The 14,254-nt window shown below is 41.0% G+C and overlaps 1 protein-coding gene across 1 annotated transcript in view; it reads left to right on the top strand.

Moving 5' to 3' along the window:
* The window catches only part of LOC122800753 (SPRY domain-containing SOCS box protein 4-like), a 633,167-nt gene extending 621,424 nt beyond the window's left edge, over positions 1 to 11,743 (top strand). The window contains exon 2 of the mRNA XM_044070002.1: positions 10,605 to 11,743. Coding sequence (XP_043925937.1) covers positions 10,605 to 10,732 — 128 coding nt within the window. The 3' untranslated portion in view covers positions 10,733 to 11,743. The remainder of the gene's footprint in view (positions 1 to 10,604) is intronic.
* The last annotated feature ends 2,511 nt before the right edge of the window (positions 11,744 to 14,254 follow it).

Genomic DNA, 14,254 nt, shown 5'->3' with positions numbered 1-14,254 from the left:
CTGCAAGGAGAGCACCAATACCTGCATGGGACTTCAACTATGTCTTGGAAAAACTCATACTGCCTCCGTTTGAGCCAGCCTCTGCAGCTGTTATAAAATTCTTATCCTGGAAAACAGCTCTGCTCCTAGCAATAACTTCTGCTAGACGAGTCTCAGAGTTACAGGCACTCATGGCTGTGGAACCTTTTATCATTTTTCATCCTGACAGGGTTTCTCTAAGGACAAACCCTACATTTATGCCTAAGGTAGTGTCCAGTGTGGCTCTTAACCAAACAATTAATTTGCCTACCTTTTACCCAAACCCACAGAATAAGGGTGAGAGACTCCTGCATTCTTTGGACATTCACAGGCAGTTACGCTTCTACTTGGACAGAACCAAAGCTTTCAGAAAGACTGAACAACTTCTAGTGGCATATGCTGCAGGATCACAAGGAAAGCCCATCTCCAAACAGACTATTTCAAAGTGGATAGGCCACTGCATTCGTTTCTGCTAGTCACAGCATGGCAAATCAGTGCCTAAGGACATTAGGCCACATTCAACCAGAGCAGCAGCCACTTCAGCAGCCTTCCTCAGAGGAGTACCAACCAAAGACATGTTAGAGGCTGCAACTTGGAGTTCAGTGCATAGTTTTACAAAGCAATATCACTTACCTCTCTACTCTAAATCCAGGGAAGGCTTTGCCACTGCAGTTCTGCAGGGCTTGATAGCCTCTCCTAATCATGTTTAGCTCCAGCCTCCCAACCTTAGCTTTGGGATTCAACCCAATTGTAATGACTGCAACAGTGAAACACTATCAACATAGTACAGTTGTGTACCTACCATAAATGTAGATGTTCGAGTGTATTCACTGTTGCAGTCCAGGTTACCCTCCCACCATCCCCCTTTTCCTTGCTGGGACTTATCTGTACTTCTCTATTCTATACAACCTATGTGGTATATTTGCTTGTAGATGAAGAAAAAGTTGTTGTTTGTGTATGCATGCTTATTGGCATAATTTAGCCTACCATTTTAGCGGCACTTGACATCTGGGGCAAGAAAAACTGAAGAAAATGGCATCAGCTGCATCTTTTATACCCCTGGCATACTGACGTCAGGGAGGAGGCGACAGCAACCGACGCCGGACCTAGACTTTGGAACTCGGGCCAATTGCGGGTAGCCTGCCAGCAGGATAACCCAATTGTAATGACTGCAGCAGTGAATACACTCTAACATCTACATTTATGGTAGGTACACAACTGTACTTTACCCTCCCTCCAGCCCCCTGATTTATTTTGGCTGTACCACTATTCCTTTTTTCTATGCTTAAAGCTTTTTGGTGTATTTGCTTTTTTGTTGGAGGTGTAACCTTGTGTATATATTTAATTGCTTACCATTATGGGGGCACCTGACATCTGGGGCAAGAAAAACTGATGTAATGGCGTTGGCTGCATGCTTTATACCCCTGACTACCTGACGTCATGGAAGATGAGACCGCAACCGACGCAGGACCCAGGACTTTGATAATCAGGCCGACTGAGGGCTACTGCAAGCAGATAACCCAAATGTGATGACTGCAACAGTGAATACACTCTAACATCTACATTTATGGTAAGTGTACACAACTGTACTTTGTGTGGGTTTCCCCACACCAAGATTCAAGAGGGAACTTGATACCTGTGGATCACTCTGTTTAGCTGAAACAAAAAAGGTCCACGCAAGTCTTTCAAAATATAAAAGCAATAGAGCAGTGGAGGTTGGTGACTTCACAGTAAAGGGGGGTGGGGGCTGCAACAAGCAACAGAAGGGTGGGACTACATTACAATGGGTCAGTGAGTGTTTAACTGTGACGAAATGACAGCGGGGGTCAGTAATTTTCATAGGTAAGTACTAGGCTAGCTGCCGTTGTGGTACATTTTTAGCCTAGTCAGGTTCCCTTTTTGTGCTCTAATTAACCTACCCCATTTGGTTAGAGATTGGCCTTACCCATACCATGGTCAATAATTATGAATCGCTCCTAAAGAGAAGAACTGGGATTATATCATAGATAATTTGAAGGGACCCATGCATGGGGTAAAGTATTTAGGAACTGTCACTTAGTACAGGGGGTAGTCCAATTTCATAATTTCAGCACCAGTTAATTTTTTTGCGTCAAACCTTCTTGCAGGATAGCTAAATCATTTGAGGATTTGGTGACAGCTCCTGGCTTGCAGTTGTCTGCAAACTTAGTCGGCCAGAGCAGTTTGGTATTGTTTTTTTACATCAGAAACGTAGATGCCAAATGAGGGATCCCAACATAGAACCTTAGGGAACTCCACTGATCCTATCTGAGTTCGTTGGTAATCTAGCAGGTGACGGAGGTTCTTTTCTACAATGTCTGAATGAGGAATTATGTCAAAAGCTTTGGCCAGGTTGAGGTATGTGGTTTGTACTCTTGCTTTCATCCATTGTTTTTGTGACCTTTTCAAAGAAATCCATCAAATTGAGTAAGCATGACCTGACTTGACAAATCCAAACTAAGACTGGTCCAGTGTTTGGAGGCTTCCTATGTCCTGACTGTCTAGTTCCATAAGTTTTTCCATGACTTTGCATATGAGGCTGGTGAGACTTACGGGTCTGTGGAAGGCCCTCCCTTAAGTAGGGGAGTAACTAGCTGCTGTTCTTTCAGCTGATGCAAAACCTGTATAGAGGTTGAGATTGAACAGTGTTATGGGTGCTGCTGAATTGTGCTTCATGCTATTTAAGATGCATCCAGGCATATTGGCAGGACTTATTGATGCAGTATGTGTATCCACAGACTGTCAGTACCCACTTATGTTGTCCCTTTGACTGTGTACACCTTGGATATTTTACTGAAACTAGGTAACAGTTGCAGTAATGTATTTCATCATGCTCTACTCAAACATACAGTAGTCTTGCCAAGCCAAATCAATGACCGACTGACCCTTGCTATCATTTGCTCATAGTTTCATCCACAGACTGGCTCAGTGTCTGTCAGTTATAGTCACTTTAAGTGTATACCACTTGTAGCTACTTTACTACCTCTGTATACCTCAGATGTCTGTGATCATATGAAAGAAAAAGTACAGAGTGCAACGTCCCCACAAATTGTCACATTGGGTGCTTAGGACCTTATCAATCAGTCGTGAGGGACTTGGGCACCCAGGTTGATAGACTGACTTTGACCACCATATTGCCTCCGTTGTACAGAAAGCTCTCTACATGGCCCAACTTATTAGTAAGGGCATCTCATCCAGGGACAAAGTGGTCATAACCTCCTTATATTCTTCCCTTATAAGACCCATTATTGAGTACAGTGCCCCTTCCATTATGTACCTCACAAAGCACATGCAGCAGCTGGAGAGACCACAGAGGTTCCTCACCAGGAGAATCCAGGGCCTCAAACATCTACCCTACACAGATAAGCTAAAGGCCTTATCCCTCTACTCAGTCGCCTACAGACTCCTCAGAGGTGACCTCCGTCTGGCATACAAAGTCTCAGACCCTGCCCTGATGGGACTGATGCATATCCACAAGTCAAGTTCCACTCGAGTAATCCACACGTGCAACCTCAACCTGGTCTGTAACATTAATAGGACTTGGTGGGACAGATGTGTGTCCCAGAGACACCCCCTTTTGTAAAATAGACTCCCTCTCCATGTCAAGCAGAGTACCTCATTAACCCTTTTTAAGCAGAACCTGGATAACTGGATGGGGAACAGAAAATACACTCCGTGGATTCCACCTGTTTCCCTGCTGGACAGTGGCATATTGGCTAAATTCTTGGCTAGGCTTGTAAGGGTCTCAGACACGCGCACTGTTATGCCCACCAGTTGTAACATCTTTATTGACTTCCATTGAAGCTATGAATTCTGGGTCCTCACCTTGCACTCTGTCTCATATCCATCTTCAAATACCCTACCCCTCCCATTGTTATGTAGAATTGCACTTTTACCCCATAAGTCTCGGTAATCTAACTCTGTCTTACTTTGTTCTAACCCCTATTTCCATTCTGACATCTCTGGATGCCACATCAAATATTATACCACCTGTTGATTATAGAATTGGATTTTGTGCAAACTGTGGTCCCATCTGCTTCATGTAGAAAGGGAAGATGGTCTCCGAGTTCTTGGTCTCCTTGTCCTTGATGGCACTTGTGAGCATGTCCTTGGTCTGATTCTGTTTTTTTAACACTGTACTGTATGTTTCAGTTTTGGTGTGATCATGAGCCTAGGTCCCCCCCACATACATACCAAGAAGTGCAACCTTCCCCAGTCCATATTCCTGAAGTGCGAGACTGTACTGCAATTGTTGTTTCCTTCATTCGGGGTTCTAACTTGAACCTATCTTCCAGAAAAGTGTTGATGACTCAAGTCTCTCTGCAGGTACCGCCGCTGATTCAGTTTTTTGTGCAATCAGTTAAGATTGCTTGGGGGGGGGGGGGGGTTCTTGTAGTTTGATAACTGGGTAAGTTGGCTAGTCATCAGACTCTCCCAGCAGTGACTCAGGCTATATGGCAAGTAGACCTTTATACATTAGCATGGAGTACATAAGGAAACTTTGGACACAATGCATGGTAGTATCAAAGCAACATAGACTGTAAAAGAACACGTAGTAACAGATGCATGATTTCCATACCAGTCAGCTGGCAGAGAATATATGTAGGTGGTGGCATTTAGATTTATGATTTAACCCTCGTCAAGATGCAAGCATACTGTATCATTTGCAAGGTGTAAGAGCTGCATTTTTTTTTTGACATTTGGAGGGAGCCCATTTCAAATAGCAGGGCTTATTTTTGAGAAGGCTGTTTCACCAGTAGTGATGTTAAAAACATACTCTGAGGGAAATTTTTGCATTAAGGGTGTAAGTTTGGTGCCTTATTTGCAGTTTCCATTGCAGTGGAGGACAGTGGTCCTGTACTAAGATTTTGAAAATGAAATTGCTAAAAAGAATGGCTTTGTTTATGGGTGTCCATTTAATTTTTTAAGCAAGTCACAATGGAGATTGTAAGGATTTGAGAGAAATGCAAATCTGCTTATTTTTAACAGCAGTTTGTGTATTTTGAACTGTCGTTAGCAGTGAAAGGTCATATTTTGTTTTGGGAATGAATACATTTTTGGCAAGGGCCTGATGTGCAACTGGAGAGAGCAGATGGGCTGTTCTGTAATAATTATAGCGATAGTAATAATTTCTTAACCAGATAAGCCATCGGACACCGTCCTGTTTCAGGGGTAATCTAGGAGCTGTGTCTAGTTAAATGATTTGCTTAAGGTTGCTACACATACTAAACCTAGAGTACTTGAAAATTTTCACTCTTACAAACACTGGCTAATGTACAGTGTATGTACTGTTCCTGTGCACTATATGTATTCTATGTTCCAAATTTCAGCTGTACAGCACAAATCTATTACCTTTATTTTTAAATTAATATTTTCCTGTTTGTTCTCTCCACTGTAACTGTTGATGTGCTGCATACCAGTGTAAAAACATGTCTATTTATTTATATTTGTTGACCGTGAGTGTCCGACTGGACGTAGGTCCATTTTCAGCGGAGGCCCGGGGAGAAAAGCTCCACAGTTAAAATAAACAGACAGTAGTTACATTGGATTACATAGCGATTAACAATTTACATAGCAATTACTTACAACATATTTACAGATGAAGAACATAGTACATTAGTAGACAACTAGAATCTTTATCTGTGAAGTACATAACAGACATTAACAAATGTTAAAATAAGAAGTTCCTGCTGTATAAGTACTAGGCTTATGAGCATCTGAGCTTGCTATAATCAAGGTAGTTAGTGGAGTGGAAAGAAAGGTAGTGGTTGGATGGGGTGGGTGATATTAGAGTGGGAGTTGCAAGGGCATAGCCAGCATGTTTTTAGGTGCGCTTTTAGTAAAGTTTTGAAGTGGGTGCGGAGGTAATTGTGGGTGGGAGGGAGTTCCATAATTTGGCTGTGGTGCAAGAGAATAGTGCTTCACCAGCAGAGTTATTGGCTTTAGTGATCTGCAAGTGATTTTTGTTGCTGGATCTTAGTGGTCTGGTGGTGCGATAGGGTTGGAGTAGATTCTGGAGGGATGGGACATTTAGTGGATGGTTTACTAGTTTGTGGGCGAGTGAGAGTTGATACCATTGAAGGAGGTGAGGGAGTTCAAGCCAGCCCAGTTCAGCAAGTGAGAGACAGTGGTGACTACGGTAGGATGCCCCTGTGGAGAATTTGGCAATTTTGTTGTAGCAGGTCTCTAGCTTGTTTAGATCGCATTGCCTTATATATTGGAGAGGCATAAAGTAGGGTGAAGATAAGGTGGGAATTTGCTATTGAAATCTTTGTTGCTTTAGTGAGAAGATGCTTATTTCTGTATAACGCTCCTAGTTTTTTGTGGACTTTTTTTATGGTCATGGATATGTGAATGTCAAATTTTAGTTTGTCTATTTCCACTCCTAGCAATTTGGTGTGTTCAGTTGGGTATATAGTGGTGTTGTCTTTTGCTGTGATAAAGTGAGAGTTGCTTTGAGTATGTTTGGTGGGTTGGAAGACGAGTAGTTTAGTTTTGTTTGGGTTGAGTATTAATTGGGCATCGGATAACCAAGATTCAACAGAGGAAAAGGCTTCCTGTGTGACTTTTTGCAGTTTGGGTAGGGACTGGGCTGAGCAGATGGTTGAGTCATCTGCGTATTGTACGAGTGTGTCATGTGTGGTGGCAGAGGCTAGATTATTTGTGAAAACAGAGAAGAGTAGGGGTCCAAGGATGGATCCTTGGGGAACCCCTATGGAGACGGGTAGTTGGGGAGATATGTCATTCTGCCATACAACGGATTGTTGGCGGTCAGACAGGTAACTCTGACACCAGTTGGTGACTGACTGTGAGAAGGATAGGTTATTGAGGACAGAGATAAGTTGTTTATGTGGGACCATGTGAAATGCTTTAGATAGGTCTAGGAAAGTAGCAGGGGAGAGATAGCCATTGTTTTTATGCTGAAGTGTTAGTAAAGGAGAGTAAGGCAGTGGTGGTGCTATGGTTTGGTCAGAAACCATGCTGAGTATTGAAAAGGAGGTTGTTAGTAAGGAGGTAGTCTGAGACCTGAGAGTGTATGCATCTCTCTAGTATTTTGGAGAGTGGAGAGAGAATAGCTATGGGGCAGTTATTGGAGAGTGGAGAGAGAATAGCTATGGGGCGGTTATTGGCTAGTTCTGTGGAGGTTCCGCCTTTGTGATACTTTCCACAGTGTGGGAACATCATAACTTTCTGACAGAGATCGGTTAATCAAGATGGATTCTGGGTAGGCCAGAGCATCAGCTGCTGTAATTTGTGTGTATGGTGCTGTGGTAGCATTGTCGCCTCACAGTATGACGCTGTCCGGTTCGATTCTCAGCTAGAGCTTCTGCGTGGAGATATGCGTGAATGGGCATACCTTCGTTGAAGGTTGTGTGTCAGGGCTGGTAACTCGACACGTAAAAAATCAACTACCAATCGTTAGTGGACCGGAGTTCCGCTGTGGCGACCCCTAACCGGGAAAAGCCGAAAGACACAAACTGATTGTCTAAATATATAAATGTATCTGTAATTTTTCTATGTGGAGCTTTTCTCCCTGGGCCTCTGCTGAAAAGGGTCTTTTCGGCTCAGACACTCCCGGTTAACAAATGTAAAATAAAAAAAAAATAAAAGGTCTCAGCTGGCAAATGGGGGTGAGAGAATATAACCCTGTACCACAGGAACTACAGTTCACAACCTTGACCCTTTGCACCAGTTGACAGAATTGTAGTAGATGTTGAGCTGAGTGAGGGTTTTGTTAACTTCCATGGCTGTATGCTTGAGGATGATACGAAAAGGATCTAAGACGAGAACAAGACATTTTTATTCTGTGAGGTTTGGTAGTACCTTACTATGATTATTTTGAATTAAGAGGCCGGGGGTTATGTAACCTCTGGCTTGTGGTGAATAAATACCATGACATCAGACTTTGCGGGAATTATCAAAAATGTATTGCTGTAGGTCCTATTTTAGAGTGCTAAGAAAGCCTGTAGTTTATGTAGTAAATCAGCTATGTTTTTGCTTGCTGCTAGGAGGAAAATATCAACAGCATATATAACCTTTTTAAAATGGGAAGGTTGATATCAAAGTCATTAGTGTAGAACGCGAGGATGAGAACCTAGTACGGATCCTTGTGAAACACCATGAAGTATTCCTGGTTCTGAAATAGTGGCATAGTCAAATACTTAGTGTTCTGTTCTTAGATAACTGTTGATCCATTGCAATATATTGAGGTCACAGTTCAGTTTGGTTTAGTTTGCCTATTTTGTTTGGGGGTGGGGGGGGTGATTCATAGTTTCAAAGGCTCGGGTCATGCCAATAAAAAGATCTGTTGGCCGTTGCAATATAAAGGGCAGAAGTTATGCTTAAGGCATTCTAATACTGTGGGTCACATTGACCATACTGATTTATGCGTTTGTAAAGCTGCTTGTAAACTATTTCAAAGTTGTTAGGGGTATAGGTTAGAGATTGGGCTATAGTTTTTACATTTTTTGGATAAGAAATCTTAAGTAGAGGTATAATAGTAACATGTTTAAAAGGGCAGAGAAAATGCCTGAAGTTAAAGAATTTGTATATGTGGGTCATTGGTTTTGTAATGCAATCTGTGGCCTTTTTTTTTTTAGGCTCAGCCTAGAGTCAAGAAATTTTCTCCCCATTTGGGATTTAGTTTGTTCAGCTCAATTTTGACTTCCTTTTTTAATGAGTCTGGAATAGAACGCCACCAGGCTTTTTGAGAGTCCTAGCTTATGTTATGGGATTATGTTGATGCTTCTATAGACAGGAAAGTGTATCCACAATATGAATTTTTTAAAATTTCACTGGTTCCACCGCATAACCTCCTTGTGTGGTGCTTACCACTTAACTTTTATTTACCACTACTCACTCGTCCACATTTCAGCTTGATTTTGTAGTCCTCGTAGCCAAAGTAGCTGTATGAATGTCCTTTTTCTGTTTTTCTAAGCCTTATGTGATTAAATGTTTAAACTGCATTACGCCTATCAGTCTGCAAAACTGGATGTGGTCCGATTGGTGTAGTTCATTTGTTCAAATGCACAGAAAGTTGACTGTTTGGCACTGAGTATTGAGCAAGTGTACACAAGGTCGAAGGCCAGAAGACGTGGAGTTCTGAATGCTTTTGAGTGGTTTGTTATATGGAGTATTAATCATTGCTTTTGCAGTTCTCAGTGTGTGCTGGCAGTGATTCCCATTTTCAGGGTGACTTTTTTTGGTGCAGCTGTAGAGTTGGTATATTTAAGTCTTTGGGGGGTGCTTTGGCAATCTCAAAACAAAAAGGTGAGATTTTTGTTTGTTTTTTTTTTTTTTTTTTTTTGTGTAGTTTTTGTTTTGGCATTTTGCTCATTACTTTCAGAGGTCAATCTTGTTTGTATTGGGGCCTATGTTTGCCCTTGTAATTTTCATATTTTTCTGCTTTAACCCATAACTGATCTAATCATTGAAATGTACCTGAATGAGGTATAATGCAGTTGCATAACAGAATGTGGAGCAGTGAACTGCAGGATGCTATGGATATGCATAAGTGGGCAGCAATGTCAGCACTAAGTTCTGCCTTTCCCTTATGCACACATTTCCACATCCTCACACCCATGTACTGTCTTTTGCTTTACTCGCTTACTGGACACTTCACTGCGTGTTTTCTTCCAAATGGCATTTACCTTTCTGAGAGTATTCTTTAATTTATCACACCCCCTTCATTATCTGCTGTCTGAGAAAAAGTAGCAGGACATGCAAAAAAATAGAGAAACTGATACTTTTCTGTATTTCAGACTTGTATTGCATTAAATTTTCTGTTGTACCCAATGATTTGCTTTTACTGTTTTTACCAGTTTTATTTCATTATTTTAATTTAACTACACCCCCAAGTTACTTCTGTGCTTTGCACTGCACTGTAACCTCTAGGTTCAGAGTAATGTCTTCACCTCTCTGTCAGAACATCCCTTGCAATAGAACAGCCAGGCAGTCATAAAGTCCCCATGTCACAGAGGCTGCTGTGCTGCTTTCTTCTTTGCAGAGCCATGTTTTTCTGCTGTTAATTTCTGTTTCCTTCTCTATTAACAGTTCTGTTAACTAGGAAAAAAAATTGCCAAATGCATTCTTATAATTAAAATGACTTGCATATCTTAGAGCATTTAACCTATTTTTTCCCCAAAATATTGCAGCAAACCTGTGTGTGGGAGAGGGCACACTTCTGGATAAGTTTTAAGTGAAGAGATTTTCATTATTTGTAAGTTAGTTATGAACAGATTGTCCAACAGCAACACTTCCCTAGTTTGCATCTCAGTAATATGCATAGCTACTTAATCTGAACGTTAGTATAAAAGTTTTACCTTTGTCTTCAGCCATCACCGTTGGATCTTGCTATCTTAGAGCACTTCATTTGCCCCTTTTTATGCTAGGAAGTAACTTGTCTGTGTGACCATAAGCATACAAAACTGTGGCTCACAGCATATTTATTCATTAATAATGTAAATAATGTTCTAAAGCCATTTGCTGTTAAGACTAATGTTAAAGTGAGAATACTAAGGTGATGAAGTAGCTTCACAGCAATGTTAATTTTTTTTTCTTTGTTGCAGCTGAACCGTTGCCTTTAATGGACTTGTGCCGAAGATCGATTCGTCTCGCTCTTGGCAGAGACCGTCTGCTTGAGATAGAATCACTACCCTTGCCTCTGTCTTTGAGAAATTATCTACAATACCAGTGAAGAAGGGAAGCAAAAAAAAAAAAACCTGCATCCCCTATGGACTCTGCTAGATGAAAATCAATGCAAACAGCAGGAGCTATTGTTTACATCCCATTGTCTGTGGTGGACACCTGACTTATTTAATTTTAATATACAACTGCAACCGAATATAGCAGAACCTAATAGGAACTAGTGAAGAATGAGATACCTTGGTCCACATGTACTACAATGTGTACTGGTTGGCTTGCTTAGTGGGAGATTAGATCAGAGTATCTTAATCTGTTAAATAAGGATCCCATGGGAAAAATGTTTTAATTGACAAAAATCTAGAAATTGTATTGGTTAAAATGTGTTTTTAATTCAAAATATGAATCTAGTTTGGTCCACTCATAAGGCTGGTTGTAAAGGAATATTAGAAGTTAATGTACTACAGTGTTTTTAAACAGATTAAGTGATTAAATGTTTTGGTTAAATGGAGGCATATCCTTAATTATCACTGGCTGTGTTCCTCCACCCAACCTCCTGAAATTGAAATTAGTTCCTGTAAAGTTCTGCATGACAGATGATAAAGGCTATGTTTACTACCACAGAGTTTTAAAATTACCATACAGAAACACGCTTGTCACTTTTTTATTTGAACAAAATATAATTTTTACTTTGTAGACTTTCTTAAATGCGTTGTTTACTTAATGTTATATGTGTGATATGTTATTTATCAGTTTGGGGATCTGTGAAGTCCTATTTAAATTGTTCCTTGCTGATCTAAAGACCAGCTAAAGGCTCCATGTTATATTTACTTTTCAGATTACCCACATCCTGAATTTTTTTTAAGAAAAAAGATGCTGCTTTCTTTTTGACTTTTTAAGTTTGTTACTATGCCTGCTCAGTTATCTAGTTTTTAACTGGATATTGTTGAAATGGCAGGGCATCAGATATGTAAATTGTGCTGCCTTTCGCATATTTTAATGTGAACGTAAATGACAACTGACTGAAGACATATCTTCCAATAAAGTTTACTGTCCAAAAGTTAAAGAAATATTTTGTAAAATTTCATCGTATTGTAAGTATTTGTTCATTGCTAGGGCTTGAAGTTATCTACCTGTAATGTATATTTGAACGTGTTGTGTACTAGGAATCCACATCATGAAAACCACTTTACAAAATGTTGCTCTTACAGTATGCTTGAGCTGTCTGGGTTTGTGAACATGCTATATTCATCACCTTAATGTACTAGTAGTACTATTGTAGAATGTCTGCCTACGCGAATATGCAGATAGTCTGACAGATTTGTTCTAGTCTGTGGACTGTTAAAATAGCTTGTGGACAGCTGCTCTTCCTTTGACTTGCTTACATTGACATGTTCCACCTGATGTGGTCCAGTTCATGTGCATTCCACCATTCTGTCTTGCAGTCCAGTCCAGAGCCCTACTTGTGTCTTTCGGCTTTTCCCGGTTAGGGGTCGCCACAGCGGAACTCCGGTCCGCTAATGATTGGCAGTTGATTTTTACGTGCTGAGTTGCCAGCCCTAATGCACAACCTTCAACGAAGGTATGCCCATTCACGCATGTCTCCACAGTAGACGCTCTAGCTGAGAATCGAACGGGACAACGTCTTGCTGTGAGGCGACAACGCTACCGCAGCACCACCACCGCGGATAGTCCAGAGCCCTACTACCCTTTGTGTATAAACTGTTTTCTTAAGGCACTCTTTGTCCACTCCCAGTGGTCACTCATTCTGTATCTTTCCATTTGAGATTTGCACCACATAGTTTCCTTCTGATAATGTGATGCATCTGTGTTTTTTTCCGCTTTCACTTGTACTGTACATATGCCAACAACATTTTTTCTCCTAATGAATTCTTGTGCGCATTTCCTTACTTTGGTTATCTTTGGCAGACTAATTTTGATATTTGTATTTAACTAGGGTAGAACCCTAGTGCATTATTTTCAGGTTCATCCCAGTTCAAAGATGCAAAATGCTAATAGAAAATGGTGTAATGCTATACAATTGAAATAAAAAGAAACTAAATGATCTTCGTGTTTCACTTTTGCAGTCATCACACTTGGGTTATCTGCATGCAGGTAGCCCTCAGTCGGCCCAAATACCAGAGTCTTAGTATTTCTGCATCGGATGCCGTTGCTTCTTCCATGACGTCAGGGGTATAAAAACAGGCAGCTGATGCCATTACATCAGTCTTTCTTGCCGAGGAGGAGCTCTAAGCATAAGCAGTTCGCAAGTACCGGTCGGCCGCTACCTGAAATTTTCGTTTTTCGAGTTAACACCCAAGTCTTCTAAAGCTAAGTACCCTGTTGGGGATCCTTGTTGGGGATCCTTTTTTCTTGCTCTAACCAATGTCAGAAAAAGTTAACTATTGTCTTGCCTGTGGAAAGCAAATACCTCAGAGATTTTCATTCTTACTGCGTCACCTGTTTAGGCCCAGACCAAGATGTCCCTCGCTGTCGGTTTTGTGCCTTGTTTAACGCCCAAACCATTCGTTGCCAGGCTATTTTTGTTGCTTTTGCTCTCTATCTCCGTACTCCGTAAGCCATCCGACTACCGATCTTCCAAAAAATATTTAATATAATAGATATTTTTTTAGGTGAGCATTGGCTTAGTGTATCTTAGATGCATGTATTTATGCAAACCTAAAGTAGTTAATTACAACCTTATTCTCATTGGCTGTTGTATATTTAAATAATTTGCTTGTTGCTGCATACTTTGTTGGTCTGAAGAAGTGGAGTAAGATCCGTGAAAGCGCTTACTTTGTCATTTTTCATTAAAGGATTGCTGTGTTTGGAATCTACGCGTTTGTTTATTTCTATAAGAAGGTATATACCTCTGCAACTCTTGCTATCACGGCATTGAATTGCCAGTTTCACGTGCTGAAGTACCAGTAACATATTATGGAACTCATTAAACAAAAAAAGTAATATTTCCAGGTTGTGCAGAAAAAAGATTTGCAAGAGCTTATTCATTCTGCAAACCAAGTTAGTAAGCATACTTTGCAGTGGGGCTTTGATGCCCTAAAAGCATCTTGCAGGGCTGCAGTCACTGGCTCTGTACTGAGAAGACATGCTTGGCTGAAGGAGCAGACCTTGCCAGATCATGTAAAATCCAAATTACTAGACTCCTTTAAATAAGGATATTTTGTTTGGCACCAAAGCAGAAGTTCTTAAAAAGATGTAAGAATTCTTACAGTTTGCATAGATTTAGCTTTTCTTCCAAGTGCAACCACCTTGATTCAGTAGGCATTGCCCTTCAAAACACTGGTCCTTTCCAGCCCCCTCCAGGCCTTCCCAAACAAGACCAAGGGGAAACAGACCACCCAGACTACAGTCTCAGGGTATGCAGAGCTCTAAGCAATGGCGTTCTCCCACCCCTAAAACAGGGAGTGGTAAGCCACTTCCCTATGGAAAAGGTTCACAGTGACTTCTCAATTCGACTTCACAGCCCCGCCCAATTTTGTGCCCCTAGGAGAAAAACTTGCCCTTCATGCAGAAAACTGGATGTCCATTACTCAGGACTGATGGGTCCTCAACATTG

The sequence above is a fragment of the Protopterus annectens genome, chromosome 4.part1, assembly GCF_019279795.1.
Source record: "Protopterus annectens isolate FY-2018-M chromosome 4.part1, PAN1.0, whole genome shotgun sequence".
Taxonomy (NCBI): Eukaryota; Metazoa; Chordata; order Ceratodontiformes; family Protopteridae; genus Protopterus; species Protopterus annectens.
Note: the sequence above shows the minus strand (reverse complement) of the source record. Positions and strands in the feature narration are given on the sequence as shown.